A 17,489-nucleotide genomic window follows, 5' to 3' on the forward strand; every position below is an offset into this window, starting at 1 on the left:
TCACTAGTCTCCAAGTATGCTTTTCACAGAAACTCTTTTGGAAAATTATACTTATGGTGTGAAGGGCGGTTCTTAGGTTGTCAGGTGACTGGAGTACCCGCTATGTAGCTGTGCCAACGTCGATCTCGTTCCTGGTTAGGTTCGCTTCTTCCGTTGAGACCTCTCGTGGCGCGGCTGACAGGACTTTATTCGGCAAATACTCTTCGATAGTTTTTCTGACTGATCTGGTGTGAAGCCTGATCAGCTTTCGTACCATTTCTTGTCTTCTAGGTTTAAAAGTTCCGTCACTTGGTTGTCAAAGCACATCTTGAGCGTGGGTTTTAAGGTTCTGGCTGGTTCCTGTTTCTGATGCATCGGGTTTTTCGGGTTATCTATCTTGTATGACTGTAAAATAAACTGCTGTGAGAGGAATTTGTTTTGATTTTTCACTGGGATGATTTTGGTTTCCATGTTAGCTCGTCCTGTTGAGTCATCTTCACATGGCCGGTTATGGTTCTGAGCGCTGAATTCTGGCTTGCTTGAATTTTCTTCCAGTTTGTATTTGTCAGTGCTGGCGTCCATACTGGGGCCGCACAACTTAAGACTGGACGTCCGATTGCTTTGTACGTGGTGGTGAGCATTTCTTTGTCTTTTCCTTTGTCTTTTCGAGCCCGCCAGTGCTGATAGCACTCTATTCTTCTCACACAGTTTCTGGCGAGTTCTCGTGGCATGATCCTTGAATGTGTGAATTGAATTGAATGTCACCCCAAGAATCTTTGGGTTTTTCTCGGTTGGTACTTTGGTTCCTTCTATTGTGATGGGCAGTTCCATAGCGACCTCTTTTGTGCTTGTGGTGAAGTGTCGCCAACGACTTCCCCGGTGAGAGTTCCAGACTGTTCTCCTGAAACCAATTCTGTAGCTGCTGCAAGTAGTTGTTGAGTGAGCCGCATATCGCGAGTACGTTGGGTCCAGAGGCATATACCGTGCAATCGTCAGCGTATGTAGTGATCTTCAGCTCACTAGTCTCCAAGTATGCTTTTCACTGACTCTTTTGGAAAATTATACTTATGGTGTGAAGGGCGGTCCTTAGGTTGAACCCCCCCCCCCAACCACCACACCCCCCACACATCAGCACCCCTCACTTCAACCCCACCCCTGCACATCGTTCAGGCCGTAAGGGCCCCATGCAGCCAAAGACCCCCTCCCGCCGTTGTCCCCCTCACCATGGATGCCAACGCGGTCTAAGAGACTTGTACCTCACGAATAAAGTAACTGGATACCAGCTCCTGGAAACTAAGCATCTGAACTGCGAATCCGAGACCTTAATTTATATCATCGAGATTGAAAGATTTCTGGAATGCTTACTCGATTATTTTGAGCAGTTCTTCGAGCAAGAAGTCACTTTTTGTATTGCTGTCAAACTCACCCCGCAAAATGCTTGACTCATGCTGTTATAAAAGTTTGTTTTTTGACGTACACGCAAATGATGGCAAGGTGTTGAGTGATCTTAAGACCTATTCAACTGAAATATAACTAATGTAATCAATCGTGAAAGCAAAGAAAAGGCAGCGACCAAATTTTTTCAAAAGCAAACTGGAATTCAATAAATATCCCGATTGGGACTGGTCCGCTCCTCCCCTACTGCTACAGTATTGTGGACGTTCTTCTTCAGCAAAATTGTGATTCGATATGTGAAAAAAAATTGATAAATTTGTCCCAAAAGTAGCACCACACAGAATGTCTCTACCACACTGAATAAGTCCTGAAACATCCGATCTTATGAAGCAAAAGGCCACATATGACGCAAAAACATCAAACAACCAAACGCAAATGCAATTGCGAAACTTAATAATATCAGTACACAAATTGAGTAAGCTATCAAAAAGGATCCAAAAATCCTTGAATTAGACTTATTTCGTAAAGAAAGTGTGATACCGAAATGACTTAGAAGAACAGAACTTCAATCAGTAACCTGTTAAAAGACCTAAATCCAAGCAAAGGTATTGTCCCAGACAGCATTTGAAAACTGAAAAAATCTATGACTAACAAAATCCTTGTCTTTAATTTTCAATAATAAACAAACGTTCAAGAATAAAAGTATAATCCTATCTCAATGGAAGATAAGCGAAATCGTCCCTATATTCAAAGATAGAGATAAAACTAAATAACAGATACCGTCTTATAGGTCTGTTTGGCTGTCTATTCAAAGTATTTGAAGAACTTCTTTTTGATTTTATCTACAAAAAATTTAAAGACCGCCCACATTCCTGGTTTCGTTAAAAGAGATCCGATATCTTGCAGTTTTCAGCCTATATCCACCGAATATACCAATTTCTCGACTAAAAAGCTATGTCTACTTTTTGGGTACTGTTACGAGACTTAGAAAAGGCTTTTGACTGTGTGCCCTATACAACTAATGAGAAAATTATAGAACAAAGGTTTCGGAGGTAAGGTATCCAGCTTGATTGAGTCGTATCTGATCCAAAGAGAAAAATATGTCAAAGTCAACGAAGAAAAGCCTGAAAAGTTTGTGGTTAATGGTGGTGTTCCCCGTGGCTCTCCTGAGTCCAATATTTTTCACCTTTTACATAAGCGATCTCCTAAATCTGTAAATAAACAACTGTACTTTGGCTATGTGGACGACTCTAAAGCTGTTTCATCAGATCAGAGCACAATGAGAAAGACCTCTAATCAAACCGCGCATTTTGATGCTCTATAATTTGCTTGAGACTAAACGACCAAAAATGCACACTAGTAAGCTTCAAGGACCAACTCAAGGCGGAATTAAACGTGAATCTAATAATACCAACAGTTGCTCAAAAGGAGCTAGGACTATCAATAAACTAATCTCTCTTGGGACAAATTCTGACTAAAGATTCAAGAAGGCTATTGACTCTCTTTACTCAATTAAACGTAGTTTAATTGAACTGCTGTCCGGTTGCGACTAAATTAAATGCCTACACCTGCTACGTGGTTCCAATAACGGTTTTTGATTCCTGTGTCTCACTATAGTAAGACCAGTTTGAGAGAAATTGAAATGTTCAGAGAAACGCTACGAAGTGGATGCTATATGCATTCTAAAGCCACAAAGATCGACTCGGTGAAATAAAAATTTGGCCAATTTCTTTATATTTTGCGTTGCACTACGTCATATATTGCCCATATCAGTTTCTAGAGGCAACTATATCGTTAATATCAGCGGCTTATTTCAACCAACTGAGATCAACACTCGACAAGGTGACCGACAAGAGTAACTTTTCAAAAAGACCCAAGAACAAATTATCAGAACCGCATTCCTTATCAATATCTTATCAACAACAGCTGGAAAAGAAATTGCATGAAATATCCAGGAAGGACATCACTTTTTCATACTTGAAATACTTTGGGAAATACAGCAAAATGAACTCCTGTACTTTGATAATGAACTGCTATTAAAGCTCTTGCAATCACTTTGTCAACGTTCTCTCGCAATAGCCTCTGGAAAGCCGAAAACCGTTGTTGTTATCTCAGGTTTTTACGATCATAGAACTCCCCCCAATGAGTTCAATAATGTCTGGCAGGGTTTGTCCGATTTAATATAGATCAAGTTAACCCCTCAAGCGTTACTGTGCCCATTACTATTCGGTCTTGCAACCAACCTAATATAAACAAGAAGGTAGTCAATCATAGTTCTGCTGGAAATTGTTTTCTGTTTTATTTTTTACCCTGTTGGTATTTTTCGTCATAATTTTGAATCATCGCAATTAATTGCCTAACAGCGGAAGTCTTATCAAGGATCCTTTCTCCGAAGGACAGAATAAATGGAGAAACTACTTCAACTACTCAATGAATAACACCCAAAATCCTGTCAAACCAATCCAAACTATTTTGTTGAGCCCCAGGCATTAACTTACATCCACCTACCACCCATATCCTCCTAATTTGAAAAAAATTGCAACGACAATTAAAAGGCCGCCGTGAGATATTCTGGCAGCCACGGTCCATCAGGTTTAGACGTCAACGAATAGAGACTAATGTTGACATGCTTAAAAAAGAGCTCAGCCGATATTTTAAAACCTTATCCAAGATAGCCATCGCGTTAGCCGCCGAAACATTTTCTCATGAACATTTATCTGCATAAAACTCTTGACGTCCCGTACCACTGACCAAATATCCTGGAGTTTGACTGTTTGTTGCGTTGGTGAAGTCTTGCGCCGTAGTATTGGGAAATGTATAAAGCGCATGGAAATTGAGTTCCGTCTTTTTGAAGGCAGTAGCCAACTCTACCTTGGCCAAAAATGTTGGATTGAATATGCTATTCTTTCAATGCGCTCTACTTGCAATGGTACCAACAGTTAAATACTCCTAATAGACGCCAAAAATGCATTTAGTTGCTTCAATCGACAACTAGCTCTGGAAAATATAAAAAGAATGACCGGTTTTATACTTTGCTCGAAGTTCATACACTACGCAATCCGACCTTTTTGTTACCGGCACTTGCCTGCAGTCCCAAGAAAGCATCACCCAGAGAAATTTTATTCCCAAGGCTAGTTATGATGCAGCCGTAGTCCCATTGGTTGGGCTCATGCGCAAATTTTACGTAACGCCAAAATGTCACGCTGAAGATGGCAGTTTGGTAGGAAGGTTGGATTACCTACTGAACTCAGCGACTTATCTAATCATGGTAAGCTTTTTGAATACACAGTGAACGCACCAAATGCCAACGGTTGCATAGGATGACCCGAATTCCAGAGCTGGTGAAGGACTTGCATTTCTCGCTCGAACAACTAACGCTGAGAATTTTTTTCGACGCAGAGAAAAGGTTTTAACGATTTTTGCAGCCATCGTTCTTTGAACGAACAAAGGACTAGTTGTCTTCGCTTCCGACCAGGCGGTGCGGACTCAACATCAGGGAGCTAGTAGAATACACGTCTACGCTGCGTGACTCGCCGCTGTCGAGCCTCTTTGGAATGATAAACTTACAAATATCCACATTCAGGATAGGATAACACGAGTCGAATTCAGTGCTCGACTTAAGAGAATGGAAAGCCGCAAAATCAGATCATTCCGAACGTTACCAGAAGGCAGATGGCAATTTGTCGGATTGGCTTTAGAATTGTTGATTTTTTTCCGAGATTTTAAGTTATCGGGATTTCAAGTTTTTGTGAACATTCGGCCGAATTACTTTGCTTTCTTCAAAATTTCCGTAATTTTTCTTCAATTGTCAATTTCGCAAACTTATGTTAAAATTGTTACAGGTAATGTTATTAGTTTTATTTTTAAAGATAGAGGAGGGTTGCTGAATTGTTCAATGCGAGTTTTTTGCCTAGAATTTACGCTATTTTTTTCGTCAAAAGTTGGACCAAATATGCTTTTTTAGCGCACTATCTAAATTTGCTGGAAGTAGACAACAAAACTGCGGACAGTTGCTTCGAAAGTTCAAAATGAGGTAATTGTACTCCCTCTGACTTCTGGGAGTCTTCTGGGATTATAATTTTGCCGGTTTTTTTGCAAAATTAAACTGTTATTATGCGGAAGGCATTTATTTTTCATATGCTGAAAAATGTTGAAAAAAATTGCTCTATTTCGCAACCGTTGGAATAATTATGTTTTAGCAGACGCGTTGTAAAACCAAAATAGGGACATGTTTGCAAAGATAATGCATGACTTATGCTATGGCTTCGATGTTGAACCAGCTCTTCAGATGCTAGAAAGATTTTTTAGCAAATCTTATAGCAATGATGACAACTCTGGCATAGACATTTAAAAAATGACTCGCCAAGTCATATCCAAAGGAAGCCTATAAATAATACAAGGCAATTAAAAATCAAAAATATCAATGAAGCATGAAATTGAAGTAGTTTTTTTTCTCGCATTTTGGTGCACTGGCGAAGGGCCGTATACGGCACACTAAAAGGCAATCTCAGAAAGAAAAGACAAAACATACTCGGATGCAATAACATTCAAGCCGGAAGTTAAGTTGCGCACTCTTTCGTAGCGTAATTGGTTGCCGCTATTCTAAACGTGTAACTACTGTTGATAATAACTGCAGTGTTGTGCGGGCGGCGAGGCTTGATACCTAATTCGTGTAATAGTAATTCATTGCCTTGACGCGCCTCTCAGAGCGTAGCATATTGAGATAGGTTTAGAATGCAATGCGTTTTTGTGGTAAATTTGTATAGGCTGCTGGGATGTTTCATAATAAGGGCTCAGTGTTCAGTCCATTGGGTGGATCATACCATTTTTCAACGTATAAGCTGGTAGTCGGGGTCAATTGCCTGGCTTCAGAAAGCTGTAAATCACCTAAATAAAAAGGTGAGCCCAATAGGTTTATTCTTTTTTGAGTAAAACGAAACAAGACTTAAATATTAAGCAGTATTTTGGAGTTTGTTATGGAAATAATTTGAAAAAATCAGGTTTGACATGCTATTAGCTGTGCAATTGAGTCTCTCTTCTTTCTTTTGTTGCGCACAAAATCATTGCTACCGAAGCGCAAGCTTTGCGTAAATTTAGTTCAGATATGATTAATTGCTATCAAACTTTTCTACTAATTGTTGCAGATGGCCTTTTTCGCATTTTTCTTCATCTAAATTGCTCTCATTTACAGTTTCAGACCGCTAAGACTAATTAGCCGCGTGTTGCTACTAAAAGATAAAAAAAATGTAATTTGGCGTTAGTTTCATTTCAACGTAAATGACTGACGTTTTAGCGCATATCTAGGCTTTTGTGTCTATTTTTACTTTGTGAACATTTTTTAATAGACGAACTCTTATAAAGTTAAGCAGTAATAAAATTGGTGCAAAGATCTCTTGAACTCTCCAGAGGGATAATTGAACCCTCCAGAGTGGCGGTCTTAGATAATTATCATTATACCAGAATTTACTAATTCGGAGATTCATGGATTTGCTTTCTATTTGAAAGACCTTCATTTCGGCCAACTTTCAAAATATTTCCAATTTTTCAAACATCTGGGATAGACTAAATATCCTTTTGTCGAGATTTTCATCAGTTTTGCGGCTTTTCAGCTCGCGAAGTGCATTCACAGCCTCAGATTCCAACAAACCTCGAACGTAGATCTGAGGAAACAGAGAAATTGGATCAAAAGAAACCTAAAGAAATGTTAGCTGCAAAAGAAAAATGCAACAGTGAGTTACACGAGGATTTAGAGGTAAAAAAGCAAGAGAAGGACGCGCTTGATCGCCAGAAATTAGAAGCCGAAACGCAACAAAGGTTGAAAGCTGAAGAAGCAGAACGTCAGAGGCACCGTGAGAAAGAACAAGCTGCCATTAGAGAACAGGAGAGAAAGAAAACTGAAACAAATGCTGGGCTTCTGCGTTTAAAGACGATGCTTGACATAGTTCAAAAGGACATGAAGTTAAACGAAGGAGTTCTTGCACAAATTTCAGCGCAAACCGAACAGTTTAAGAGCCAAGTTAACGAAGATGACTTCTTCCAACTGCAGTTGCAAATAGCAAAACAGGCTCTGAGTAATATGTGCGAAGTTGTTAAGTTTTCTCAACAGCATATTCAGGAAATTAAAGATGAAATCGTGGAGATTGTGAAAAAGTACAGCAAAGAGGTCAACGACGCGCTTCGAGATGTCCAGAGTCTTATTGATTTGGCTGAAAAGGAACTCAAAAGTCAGGTATCCTTTTTTTTGTTTTGGGTAATAAACATTCTACTGTACTGAATAATGCGATAAATGTTTCTCCAGAGGTATGTATCTATTAAGCGTATTTTACTTAAGTTTTGAGCGCTTGTTAAAAACGCTAACTGCATTGTTTCATAAAATTTGAATCCATGAATTGTTGGTTTTCTTTCACGTTTTGTCTCCTATCTGCTCCCTAATTTTTTTTCATCTTTATGCATTCTATCAAAAGATTAGCTTACCCCGCGAAGATTTTGTCTGTTGTAATTCGTGGGGTGTTTTTAGCTTCAGCAGCAGCAGGAACGCTTGAACACAGATGCAATTGATTCAGTAGCTGACGCTTTTGAAACTGGCATATCAGTTAACCATAAATCCGGGCACAAACCTAAAGCACAAGAATCTAAGAATGATATTCATTCAACAATTGAATCAACAGCCGATCAGAAGCCGCAAACAATTCCAATGAAAGTTTCTCACGCTCCACAAAGCACTGTTGTTATTTCGAAACCTAAAATGCAAGGAACAAAAATTTTCCAATTTTACGCTTCCGAAAGCAAAGATTTGTACAAAAAATACGAACAAATGGTGTCGAGTCCCAATAGTTTGACTAAATTGTTTCTGAAAAACGTGAAAGGTGCTGCAAATTCGATGAGAAACAGTCTTTCAGCGAACAGTAAAGAGAATTTATTGTATCAACGAAAAAGAATAGTTAGCCTTTTTCAAGGCCAAACGATTATTGTGTCTGATGTTACGGTTGATTCGACAAGAGTTGAACATGGAACAGAAGTCGTCAGAATTATCGTTGGTGAGTTTGCAAATACTCCAATACTATCAGCTTTGAAATTTGCAGTTTTTAAAATCTTTTTTATAGCTGCGAAGCTGTAAGCTGAGTGGAGCTATATTGCGGTGCTCTTGGTTTTTTACGACTCGAAGAGGAGTGTAGGTTCTTACGACTCGAAGAGGAGTATTGGTTTTCTTTAGGTTTGTTTTTACCGGAAGTACTACTATTCGTGCAGACGCTGTTTTGACCTAAAAGCGAAAGTGAGTAAAATTGCCGTGTGAACTAATTTTTTTCTAAGCGAGAGAAGTTTTTTTGATCATGCGCTGCGTTTAGTGAATGACATTTTGACTTTGCAAATTAGTTTTTGACTGAATGGCACATATAAATAACCGTTTTTTGCTGTTTTTTCGTCTAAGTGGCCCAATTTTTTGCGTGTAATTTAGTTTTTTGTAGAAGTAATTTTTATTCGATGCCTAATTGAAATGTCAACCTCGGAAATTGATACCACAGTGTTTCGTAGAGCCTGAAGATGCGTTTCAAACTCAAAATTGTCACATATTTCGTGATTTTTTTGTTAATTTTTGTCTTTTTTCTATTAATTTCTTTAGTTTTGGATCTTTTAACCGTCTTTTTGTCAAAAATCAGTTAATATGGCTGCTTCTTTTTGATAATTCATATACTTAACGCCTCTTTCTACCTCGATGTTTTTTGCTCTATAAAATTGTACATATGCTAATTCGATTTTGGTAGTTTTTTTCGATTTTGGTCAGTTTTTGTTTGTATTTTGGTTTAAATTACTAGAAATAGTCTTTTTGTGCAACATAAGGGACTTTAATTTCGTTTGAATAAAACTTCAGTCATTTTTGACCAAGTTTTTTGACCATTTTTTCTGCAAAATGTTTACTTGTTTCATATGTTTAATTTCTGCTTTTTCATAATTGTTGTTCTCTTTTCAGGAGGATAGTTCTTTGTATCGGATGACTCGTTATCTGTTCTATGTCTCGAATGCTGAACAATGAAATGTATTCGTTTTTCTTGATTTTCTTAAATTTGAATGAAAATCAAGAATACAGATTTTTGCTAAGCGAGAGAAGTTTTTTGATCATGCCCTGCGTTTAGTGAATGACTTTTTGACTTTGAAAAGTAGCTTTTGACTGAATGGCACATATAGATAACCGTTTTTAGCCGTTTTTTTTGTCTAAGTGGCCCTATTTTTTGCTTTTAATTTTAATTTTTGTAGAAATGAAATTTATTCGATACTGTATTAAACTTTCAACCTCGGCTAATTGATGCCACAGTGTTTTGCAGAGCCTGAAAATGCGTTTCAAGTTGAAAATTGGCACATATTTCTTGATTTCTAAGTTATTTTTTGGCTTTTTTTTCTATTAATTTCTTCATTTTTGGATCTTTTAACCGTCTTTTTGTTAAAACTCAGTTAATAGTGCAACTTCTCTTTGATAATTCATATACTCAACGCCTCTTTCTACCTCGATGTAATTTTGTTTTATAAAATTGTACATATGCTAATCCGATTTTGTTAGTTGTTCACGATTTTCGTGTTTTTTTGTTTGTTTTATGGTTGTAATTGCTATAAATTGTCTCTTTGTGCAACATGAGGGACTTTTATTCCGTTTCAATAAAAATTCAATCAGTTTTTGGCGTTAAGTTTTTGAAAAACTGTTAAAACTTTTTCATAATTGCAGTCTGAAAGTTTTTTGACCATTTTTTTTGCAAATAGTTTCAATGTTTCTTATTTATGAAATCTGCTTTTTCCTATTTTTTGTTCTCCTCAGGAGGATAGATCTTTGTATCGGATGACTAGTTACCTTTTCTATGCCTTGAGTGCTGAACAAGGAAATGTATTTGTTTTTCTTGAATGTTTTAATTTAATTTTTAACTTTCAAAAATCAAGAATGTCTTTTTGTTACGGTGTTCCTTACATTGTGCCCATATTCTTCACATTCTAGTTAGTATCATTCTAGCTCTTTCCTGACCCCTACATTTATTTTCTGTATCTTGATTTTTCAGTTGTGAAGTAGTTTTTGACTGAATTGCACATGTAGATAACCGTTTTTAGCCGTTTTTTCGTCTAAGTGGCGCAGTTTTTTGCTTGTAATTTGGTTTTTTGTAATTTTTTTTTATTCGACGCTATTTTAAAATGTAAACCTGGGAAATTAATACCATAGTTTTGCAGAGCCTGAAAATGCGTTTCAATTTCAAAATTCCCACATAGTTTCTTCATTTTTGGATCTCTAAGCCGTCTTTTTGCAAAAGTCAGTTATATGGCAACTCCCCTTTGATATTTCTTTTAATAAACTCCTCTTTCTACCTGTACTTTCTTTTTAAAAAATTGTAAAAATGCTGATCCGATTTTGGTAGTATTTTTTCCAATTTTTGTTTTTTGTTTGTATTTTGGTTTTAATTGCTAGAAATAGTCTTTTTGTTCAACATTAGGGACTTTAATTTCGTTTCAATAAAAAATCATTGTTTTGGCGTTAATTTCTTGAAAATCAGTTAAAATTTTTAATTGCTCTTGAACGAAGTTCATAGCAATTATTGTAAACGTGTGTGTCTTTTTTATGCAAAATTTTCGCTTGATAATTTTGACTTTTCGACTGACTTTTACGCCCTTGACTTTTTGCTTTTCGCGTGATCTAAAATTCTTCTCTCTCAATCACAATTTCAAGCAGCTGATTACAATTCGCGGTAATTTAATACTAAAATTCAAATGAAAAGTGCGCCGAAACGTGCCATTTTACTTTAAATCCGAATAGTGGTGTATGTTAACCTCTAATGTGGTTATTTGAAGCCCACTATTGAACTTCTTAGTCCTACTTAGCCTCCCCCTCCCTCCCCCTCCCCAACGACTGAAGCAGGCTGCAATAGATTAGAATAATATTTTTTGTTCTGTTCAAGAGGATGGATCTTTTTTTCAGATGATTCGTTGTCTTTTCGATGTCTCGAATGCTGAACAATGAAATGTATTTTTTTTTCTGGACTTTAATTTGATTTTTAATTTTCAAAAATCAAGAATTAGTCTTTTTGTTACGGTGTTTCTCACCATGTGTCCATATTCTTCACATTCTGGTTTGTTTCATTCTAGCTTTGTCCTGGCACCTACATTTATTTTCATTATATTGATTTTTTCAGTTGTTAGAAAATTGAAAGATTTTCGCCATTTCTTTGGTTTGCAGTTGGTTTCATTCAACATAAGGCAGTACTGAGAGTTTGCTAGTAAGCGTTTTTCCAAAATTTTCACTCATTAGTTTTTAATGCAATTGTTTTTCGCCCTTGGTACTGTTTTAAAACGATTTTTGCCTTTGAAATTTATTCTGTTGCTTGTCTTTTCTATGATTAATTTAATTATTAAGTATGAAATCATGTTGTCGAGCATATATAAAACAAGGAAGAAGTATGTGTTGTTTTTGTCTTAATTGCAGTTATTAGAAATCTTATTGTAATGGTTTTTTGATTCTTTATTTTGAGCTTTCTTTTTTTGAAAAATTTAACTTAGTTTCTAAGATTATTATCTGCCGTTTGCTTTCTCAATCTTTTTTGAGATTGGAATCATGAATCATTTGAGGGCAATTGATAGCCCTGTCAGTTTTTTCAGCCTCTCAGTATTTTGACCATCCTGATTATTTTGGACATTTTTAACGTAACCAAACGTTTTCAATAAAAAATTTTGCTGCATTTTGTTTTTCTTGGTGACAGTGGTTAAAGTTTCACCAATTTTTAGATCAGTCCTGGGGAGGTAATGAGTTAATGGTTTAATACAAAAGGTAATGGCTTCAGCTGCAATTACGTTTTTTTGAAGTTTTGCGGTTTCGAGTCGCTTCCGGAATTCTTCCGGCTATTTTTTTTGTTTCGTCGTCTGACGCTCTTTTTGTTTTACAATTGTTCACACCTCAAAGCTGAAAAGTCAAATTTTCTGATTGACTTTTTCCCCTCACTAACTGCCTTTTGCGTGATTAGATTTTGATCATAAGTGACTTACCTCACTCAATAAAATGACTTTTGCACTTTAAATTTTAAGTTTATTTTGAATTAGTTTAAGGTCAAAGGAACTCATATGTGTAATAAGGGTCCCTGATGAAAAGGCTTCTGCGCAATGAATTTTAACAAGCTTTATTAATTTATCGTTTAATTTTTTACATAGCTTTTTGGGCGGCGTCGATAACTTTTTCAACTTATATCTTTCTGTTTCTATCTCTATCATACGGCACGCAAGTCTATTCTTTCGCAGCTATTCCGGCAATCTGCCGGCTATGTTTGAAATAAAGCTCTTCTTGTTTAACAATTATTTTGTGAATTTTTTGTCTGACCTTTTCTATTGTCCGAAATGGAATAAAAATGGAATGCGAAAGCGTGAGGTATTGTTTCTGAGAATTGCGAGTCTAAAATGCACGCTGCAGGTTGAGGAATGTTTTGATAGTTTTTTTTCAAATTGATAACGTTTTGACTGCTTTCCTGTTTTGAGAAACTGTGTTATGTTTTGCTTTTATATTTCAATGAATATGTGCAATTCAACTCGACTGTTAATTGAAATGATAATTTCATTTGATGTGGCTGCTTGATTTAGTTGCTTTCAACTGGAAGTTATTAATTGCTCTCAAACAAAGTTTGTAGGAATTATATTTATCCTGTTGGTCTTTATAAGCGATTTTTTGCTCTACCGATTTGTTGTCTGACCCTTTGATTCTTCGTCCTGAAAAACGGGATAAACCGGTAGCGCTCAGAGGTCGTTCAGTTCTCTTAGAGACTTTCAGCTCACTAATCACAAAGTCTGTGATTCACAGAAACGGTTTTGGAGACTTATTCTTATGATATGCAGGTCGATTTCTTAGATTGACCCCCATCTCAGCAAAGCAATTCAAAATGAACGAGTCTGTTTTAGATGCCCGAACTTTGTTCTTGGTTACTAACGTTTATTGGTATTGATACTAGACCCTGTGTCGTCTCACGATGAAGCAGGAGTATGTGCAGCTCCAAGATGACATCAAAAAAGTGCGCATTTTAAAATTGTTTGTGCACAAAAATCATTTTTTTCATCAATTTTTTCTCTTCTTTCAATCCCAATCTTGTTGAAAAAGGCAAAGAAGGAGAACATCTTTGAAATTGTTTTTTTTATTTCTGTTTTGTTAAACCTACCTTCAAATTTTTTATGTATCAAGAATTTCGAAACCGAGGTGCATAAGTATTTAAAAAAACTCAAACAACCAGAAAACGTCATTAAGGGTTTGTTTTTTTCCAGACTTTTCTCTGGTTTCCAGAGTTTAGACTAAGAGACTTTAGACTATATGCCTAAGAGCCGAATGATTTTAATTTTAAGTTCGAAATCAACAGAAACATAAAATGATTTCGTTCGGACAATACGGATATTCACCAACACGATATTCGTTTGGCATCTCCCATTTGAAGCTCAAATTGAGAATTTCCAATTGTAGCATGTCATCCACACATCATTGATTCCCGATTCATTAGAGCCCGTCTTTTCACTATTATGGATCTGCGCCTAGAGACCTTATATAGTTAAGAGAAGGAAGTGACAAATCAAAAAAAATCAAAAACAAGTCGAAATTGAACATAAAACTAGATAACACCGAGAACTGATTTATTTATCTTAAACGCTTTTATATTTTATTAATTCAAATCAGCAAAAATGATTTCTTGGGTAGTCTGAAGGCGGTCAATGCGACATTTAGTCCTTTGAGAACGCTTCTGCTGGTTTGGAACAGATTCCTTAGAGAATATCTCCCAAACCAGCAAAAGCGTTCTAAATGAACTTAATGTTATCGCAATTTAAAAGTAGACGATCTTGTTTGGGTTTTAGAGGACTTCACGCCTCGAGGTCTTTGGCCACTGGCCAAAGTCATTGTAGTATATCCTGGTTTCGACGAAATCGTCAGATCCGTTAAACTGAGAGCAGCATTTGGTGAAAGTGCGCCCTGTTGTTAAATAAGCAAAGTTCTAGTTGACCAATTTTCATCATTGGTTCGAGCACTCATTCACCAGGTTCGGCTCTTTGTAAATTCTGGTATCAGGAAAAAGACAGTTTTCCATGAAAATTTGTACTCAAATTCTGTTTTCTGCGCGGGTGGAAGAAATTGCTACACCCTAGCAACCTGTTACTCCCCTCAGAACGCTCGGATAGCTATATTTTTGACCTCTTCGTTAAAGTTTTCGTTAAACCACAGTTTTGCTAATTTATCTTTTTTTTGCTTTTACCGTTTTTTTACGCTTTTTTAGCCGCTTATTATCACGCACTTCGTTTTATCTTCGCAAAAAAAAAACGTTCATTGAAATCCGTAAATTTGTCTAGGATTACTTTTTCTTGCGTAACGCCAGTTTATGACTCGTCAATTTGCGTATCTCAAATATTATTTCTTTGTTAATAGGTTACCAAGTTTGTATTTCAACCAAGAATCGTCTCTAAATTTATGGACTTACTTTACTATTCTTTGCAGTCCTGCAAATGGGGCCGGCTATGTCATCAATACATCATTGATGCCCGATTTATTAGAGATCATCTATGCACTATTATGGATCTTCGCCCGAAACACACCTTGTCAAGCGAAGGAAGTGACAAATTAAAAAAGTATCAAAGAAAACCAGTCGAAATTGAAAACAAAAACTAGATAAAACTGAGAACTGATTTATTTATCTTCAACGCTTGTATCTTTTATTAATTCAAATAAGAAAAAATGATTTCCTCAGTAGTATTGAGGCGGTCAACGGGACATAGCATCCCTTGAGTTGATTTTTTTGAAACGTGTGAGGCATCACCGGAAAAATTATTTGTAGTAAAAGTTTTGTTGAATTTTAAGATAAGTATTTGATGGATATCTAATTTTCTGATTTCATGAGTAAATTTTAAAATTGTTTTTAGTATTTTAAAAAAGTTGGCTTTCAATAGGCTACCAAGAATCGAAATTTTATTTTCAGCAACAGAAAGCGATAGAAAGGAGTGAATACAAGTGAATTATAATATAACAAATTATCGAGTTCTGCCTATTGTCTTCATTTTGCATCGCTGCCCTCATTCTTTCACGCCCATACAGTAGGCCTTGTTCTTTGATCAAGAAATTTGCTATCGAAATTTCAATTTACTTGGAACTATTTTTTACCGGCCAGAGTTGCTTCTAGGTTTGTGTCAAAGTGAAAACTCGTTTCCATATTTTCAATTTAGATAGAAATTTGACATTGGTTCTATAACATTGGCTTATATTTCTTTGTTTTTCTTTCTTTCTTTCTTTCTTTCTTTCTTTCTTTCTTTCTTTCTTTCTTTCTTTCTGTCTTTCTTTCTTTCTTTCTTTCGTTCTTTTTTTTCTTTCTTTCTTTCTTAGAACTAATTTTTCATTGTGATTTATTTGCTTAGATTGTTTGTAGATCAATATAATGACTAACGGACTTTTTACTCGCTGACAGTTTTGTATTCTGTAATCAAAGGAGATGTGCACAAAATATTTGTTAAAGATAAAAACCCAAGAAAAATATTGTGCGTTAAGTAATTAGGTTACTGAAGTACGATTTACGGATAAAGCAGGTATGAATAATTCTAATTATAGTTTCCGGCTCGTTACATGTCAAGTTTTTCCCATCTCTTCAGTTTTTTTCCAATGGAATATGTTTACTCGAAAAATGCTCTGATGCGTAGCTTTTCGAATTCAACAAATTTAAGAAAGTCAACAACATATAACAAACAAGTTAACAAAACTTAAAAAGTAGTTGGTTTTTTATTGTTGGGTCATGTTGATGGAAGTTGGGTCTTTATAGTATGATAATTTATTCTTTTTTCCACTGGATGAATTTATAAAATGTCTTCCAATGATAGTCTTTCATTGCTATGGCGAGTTTAAACATTGGTTTCCGGCGTCTATAATGTATGACATATGTACCCCCAATTATTATCGCTAACAGAAATAATTTTATTTGTTTCGTTCAGGTACTTTCAAACATGCATTTTTACAAGTGTCAGCTTGATATGTACGGATTGTGACCCTGCTATGTTTCAGCTGAGAGTCTGATCTCCAATTTGCAACAGTTCCATAAACGAGATCTTGCTCTTGCTAGTTTGTTAGTTGAATTGGCACTGGTTGACGAATTGTTTCAAACAGTTCTAATTGCCGCCTTTCATCGCAAATGTCCGTTCACTCGACCAGAATACCTTGTAAAGAAAGCAGACCAAACGGAGGATGACTTCATGGTGGAAATGGGTTATGTTAAGCAATTAGGCGATTGGGAAGACTCTAAGAGCTATCTGAACCGAATGCTGTCAACGGTACAATTGTATTCTGCTGTTTTAACCTGCCGACCAATTAGCCAGTTTGAACTCTCAGCAAAACACCCGTATGGATATGCAATGGCATGGAGCTGGCTATCCGACTTTATTAACATGGAACCTTTTAGCGGCTTTTCAGCTGGAATTTTGAGAGCGTTTCTTGCAATTTGTGGGCGTGATATGTTGTACCAGTATGGGAAACAGTTTCGAAAGATGATGAGAGTTGTTCATGGGTCGTATTTGGAAAAATGTAGAAAAATTGGTGATGATCTGGCTTATGTTGGTAGCCTTGAAAACTCTTTGCAGTCTTTCTTCTCGTCTGGAAAATTCTTTCAAGATTGTCAGTTAGATGAAGACTTTTGGAACTGAAATGTAAATTGAATGATTTTTTCGGTGCCGTGTAATACATCTAGTTACTATCCGGCAAAATGTCCAGGTTCTTGAGCGAAGAGTGGCTCCATTGTGTGTGTTCCTGGTATGAGTCATGTAAATCTACTGCCCCGCTGGATGTGAACAATGAAAACTGCTTCCTTTCCCCACAAAAAAAATCTGGTTCATTAGCACGCGTGAACAAACTAATGCTTCCTTTCCATTGATAATGGTTTGTGTGCCTTAACAAGAGGTGGGACTAACCATTTAATTTATATCATTAAGTGTACCTGGCTGTGAACGCTGTTTTCATTGTCTGTGGGTCGGTGTCACTTTCTCCTCATTGTTTTGAATAGATTGAATCTCTTCACTTTCTGACGCTTTGTTTTAGTTCAATTAAATATTCATAAATCATTATATTATAACTTTTAATGTAATGATTTTATTATAGC

At 36.3% G+C, this 17,489-nt stretch overlaps 1 protein-coding gene across 1 annotated transcript in view; it reads left to right on the forward strand.

Annotated features, from left to right (window-relative positions):
* LOC142336286 (uncharacterized) overlaps nucleotides 1-17,226 on the forward strand; it is a 45,318-nt gene extending 28,092 nt beyond the window's left edge. Inside the window, exons 3-5 of the mRNA XM_075384998.1 lie at nucleotides 6,984-7,603; nucleotides 7,892-8,411; nucleotides 16,403-17,226. Coding sequence (XP_075241113.1) covers nucleotides 6,984-7,603; nucleotides 7,892-8,411; nucleotides 16,403-17,037 — 1,775 coding nt within the window. The 3' untranslated portion in view covers nucleotides 17,038-17,226. The remainder of the gene's footprint in view (nucleotides 1-6,983; nucleotides 7,604-7,891; nucleotides 8,412-16,402) is intronic.
* Nucleotides 17,227-17,489: the final 263 nt, after the last annotated feature.

The sequence above is a fragment of the Convolutriloba macropyga genome, chromosome 3 (genome assembly GCF_964194025.1).
Source record: "Convolutriloba macropyga chromosome 3, txConMacr16.3, whole genome shotgun sequence".
NCBI lineage: Eukaryota > Metazoa > Xenacoelomorpha > Acoela > Convolutidae > Convolutriloba > Convolutriloba macropyga.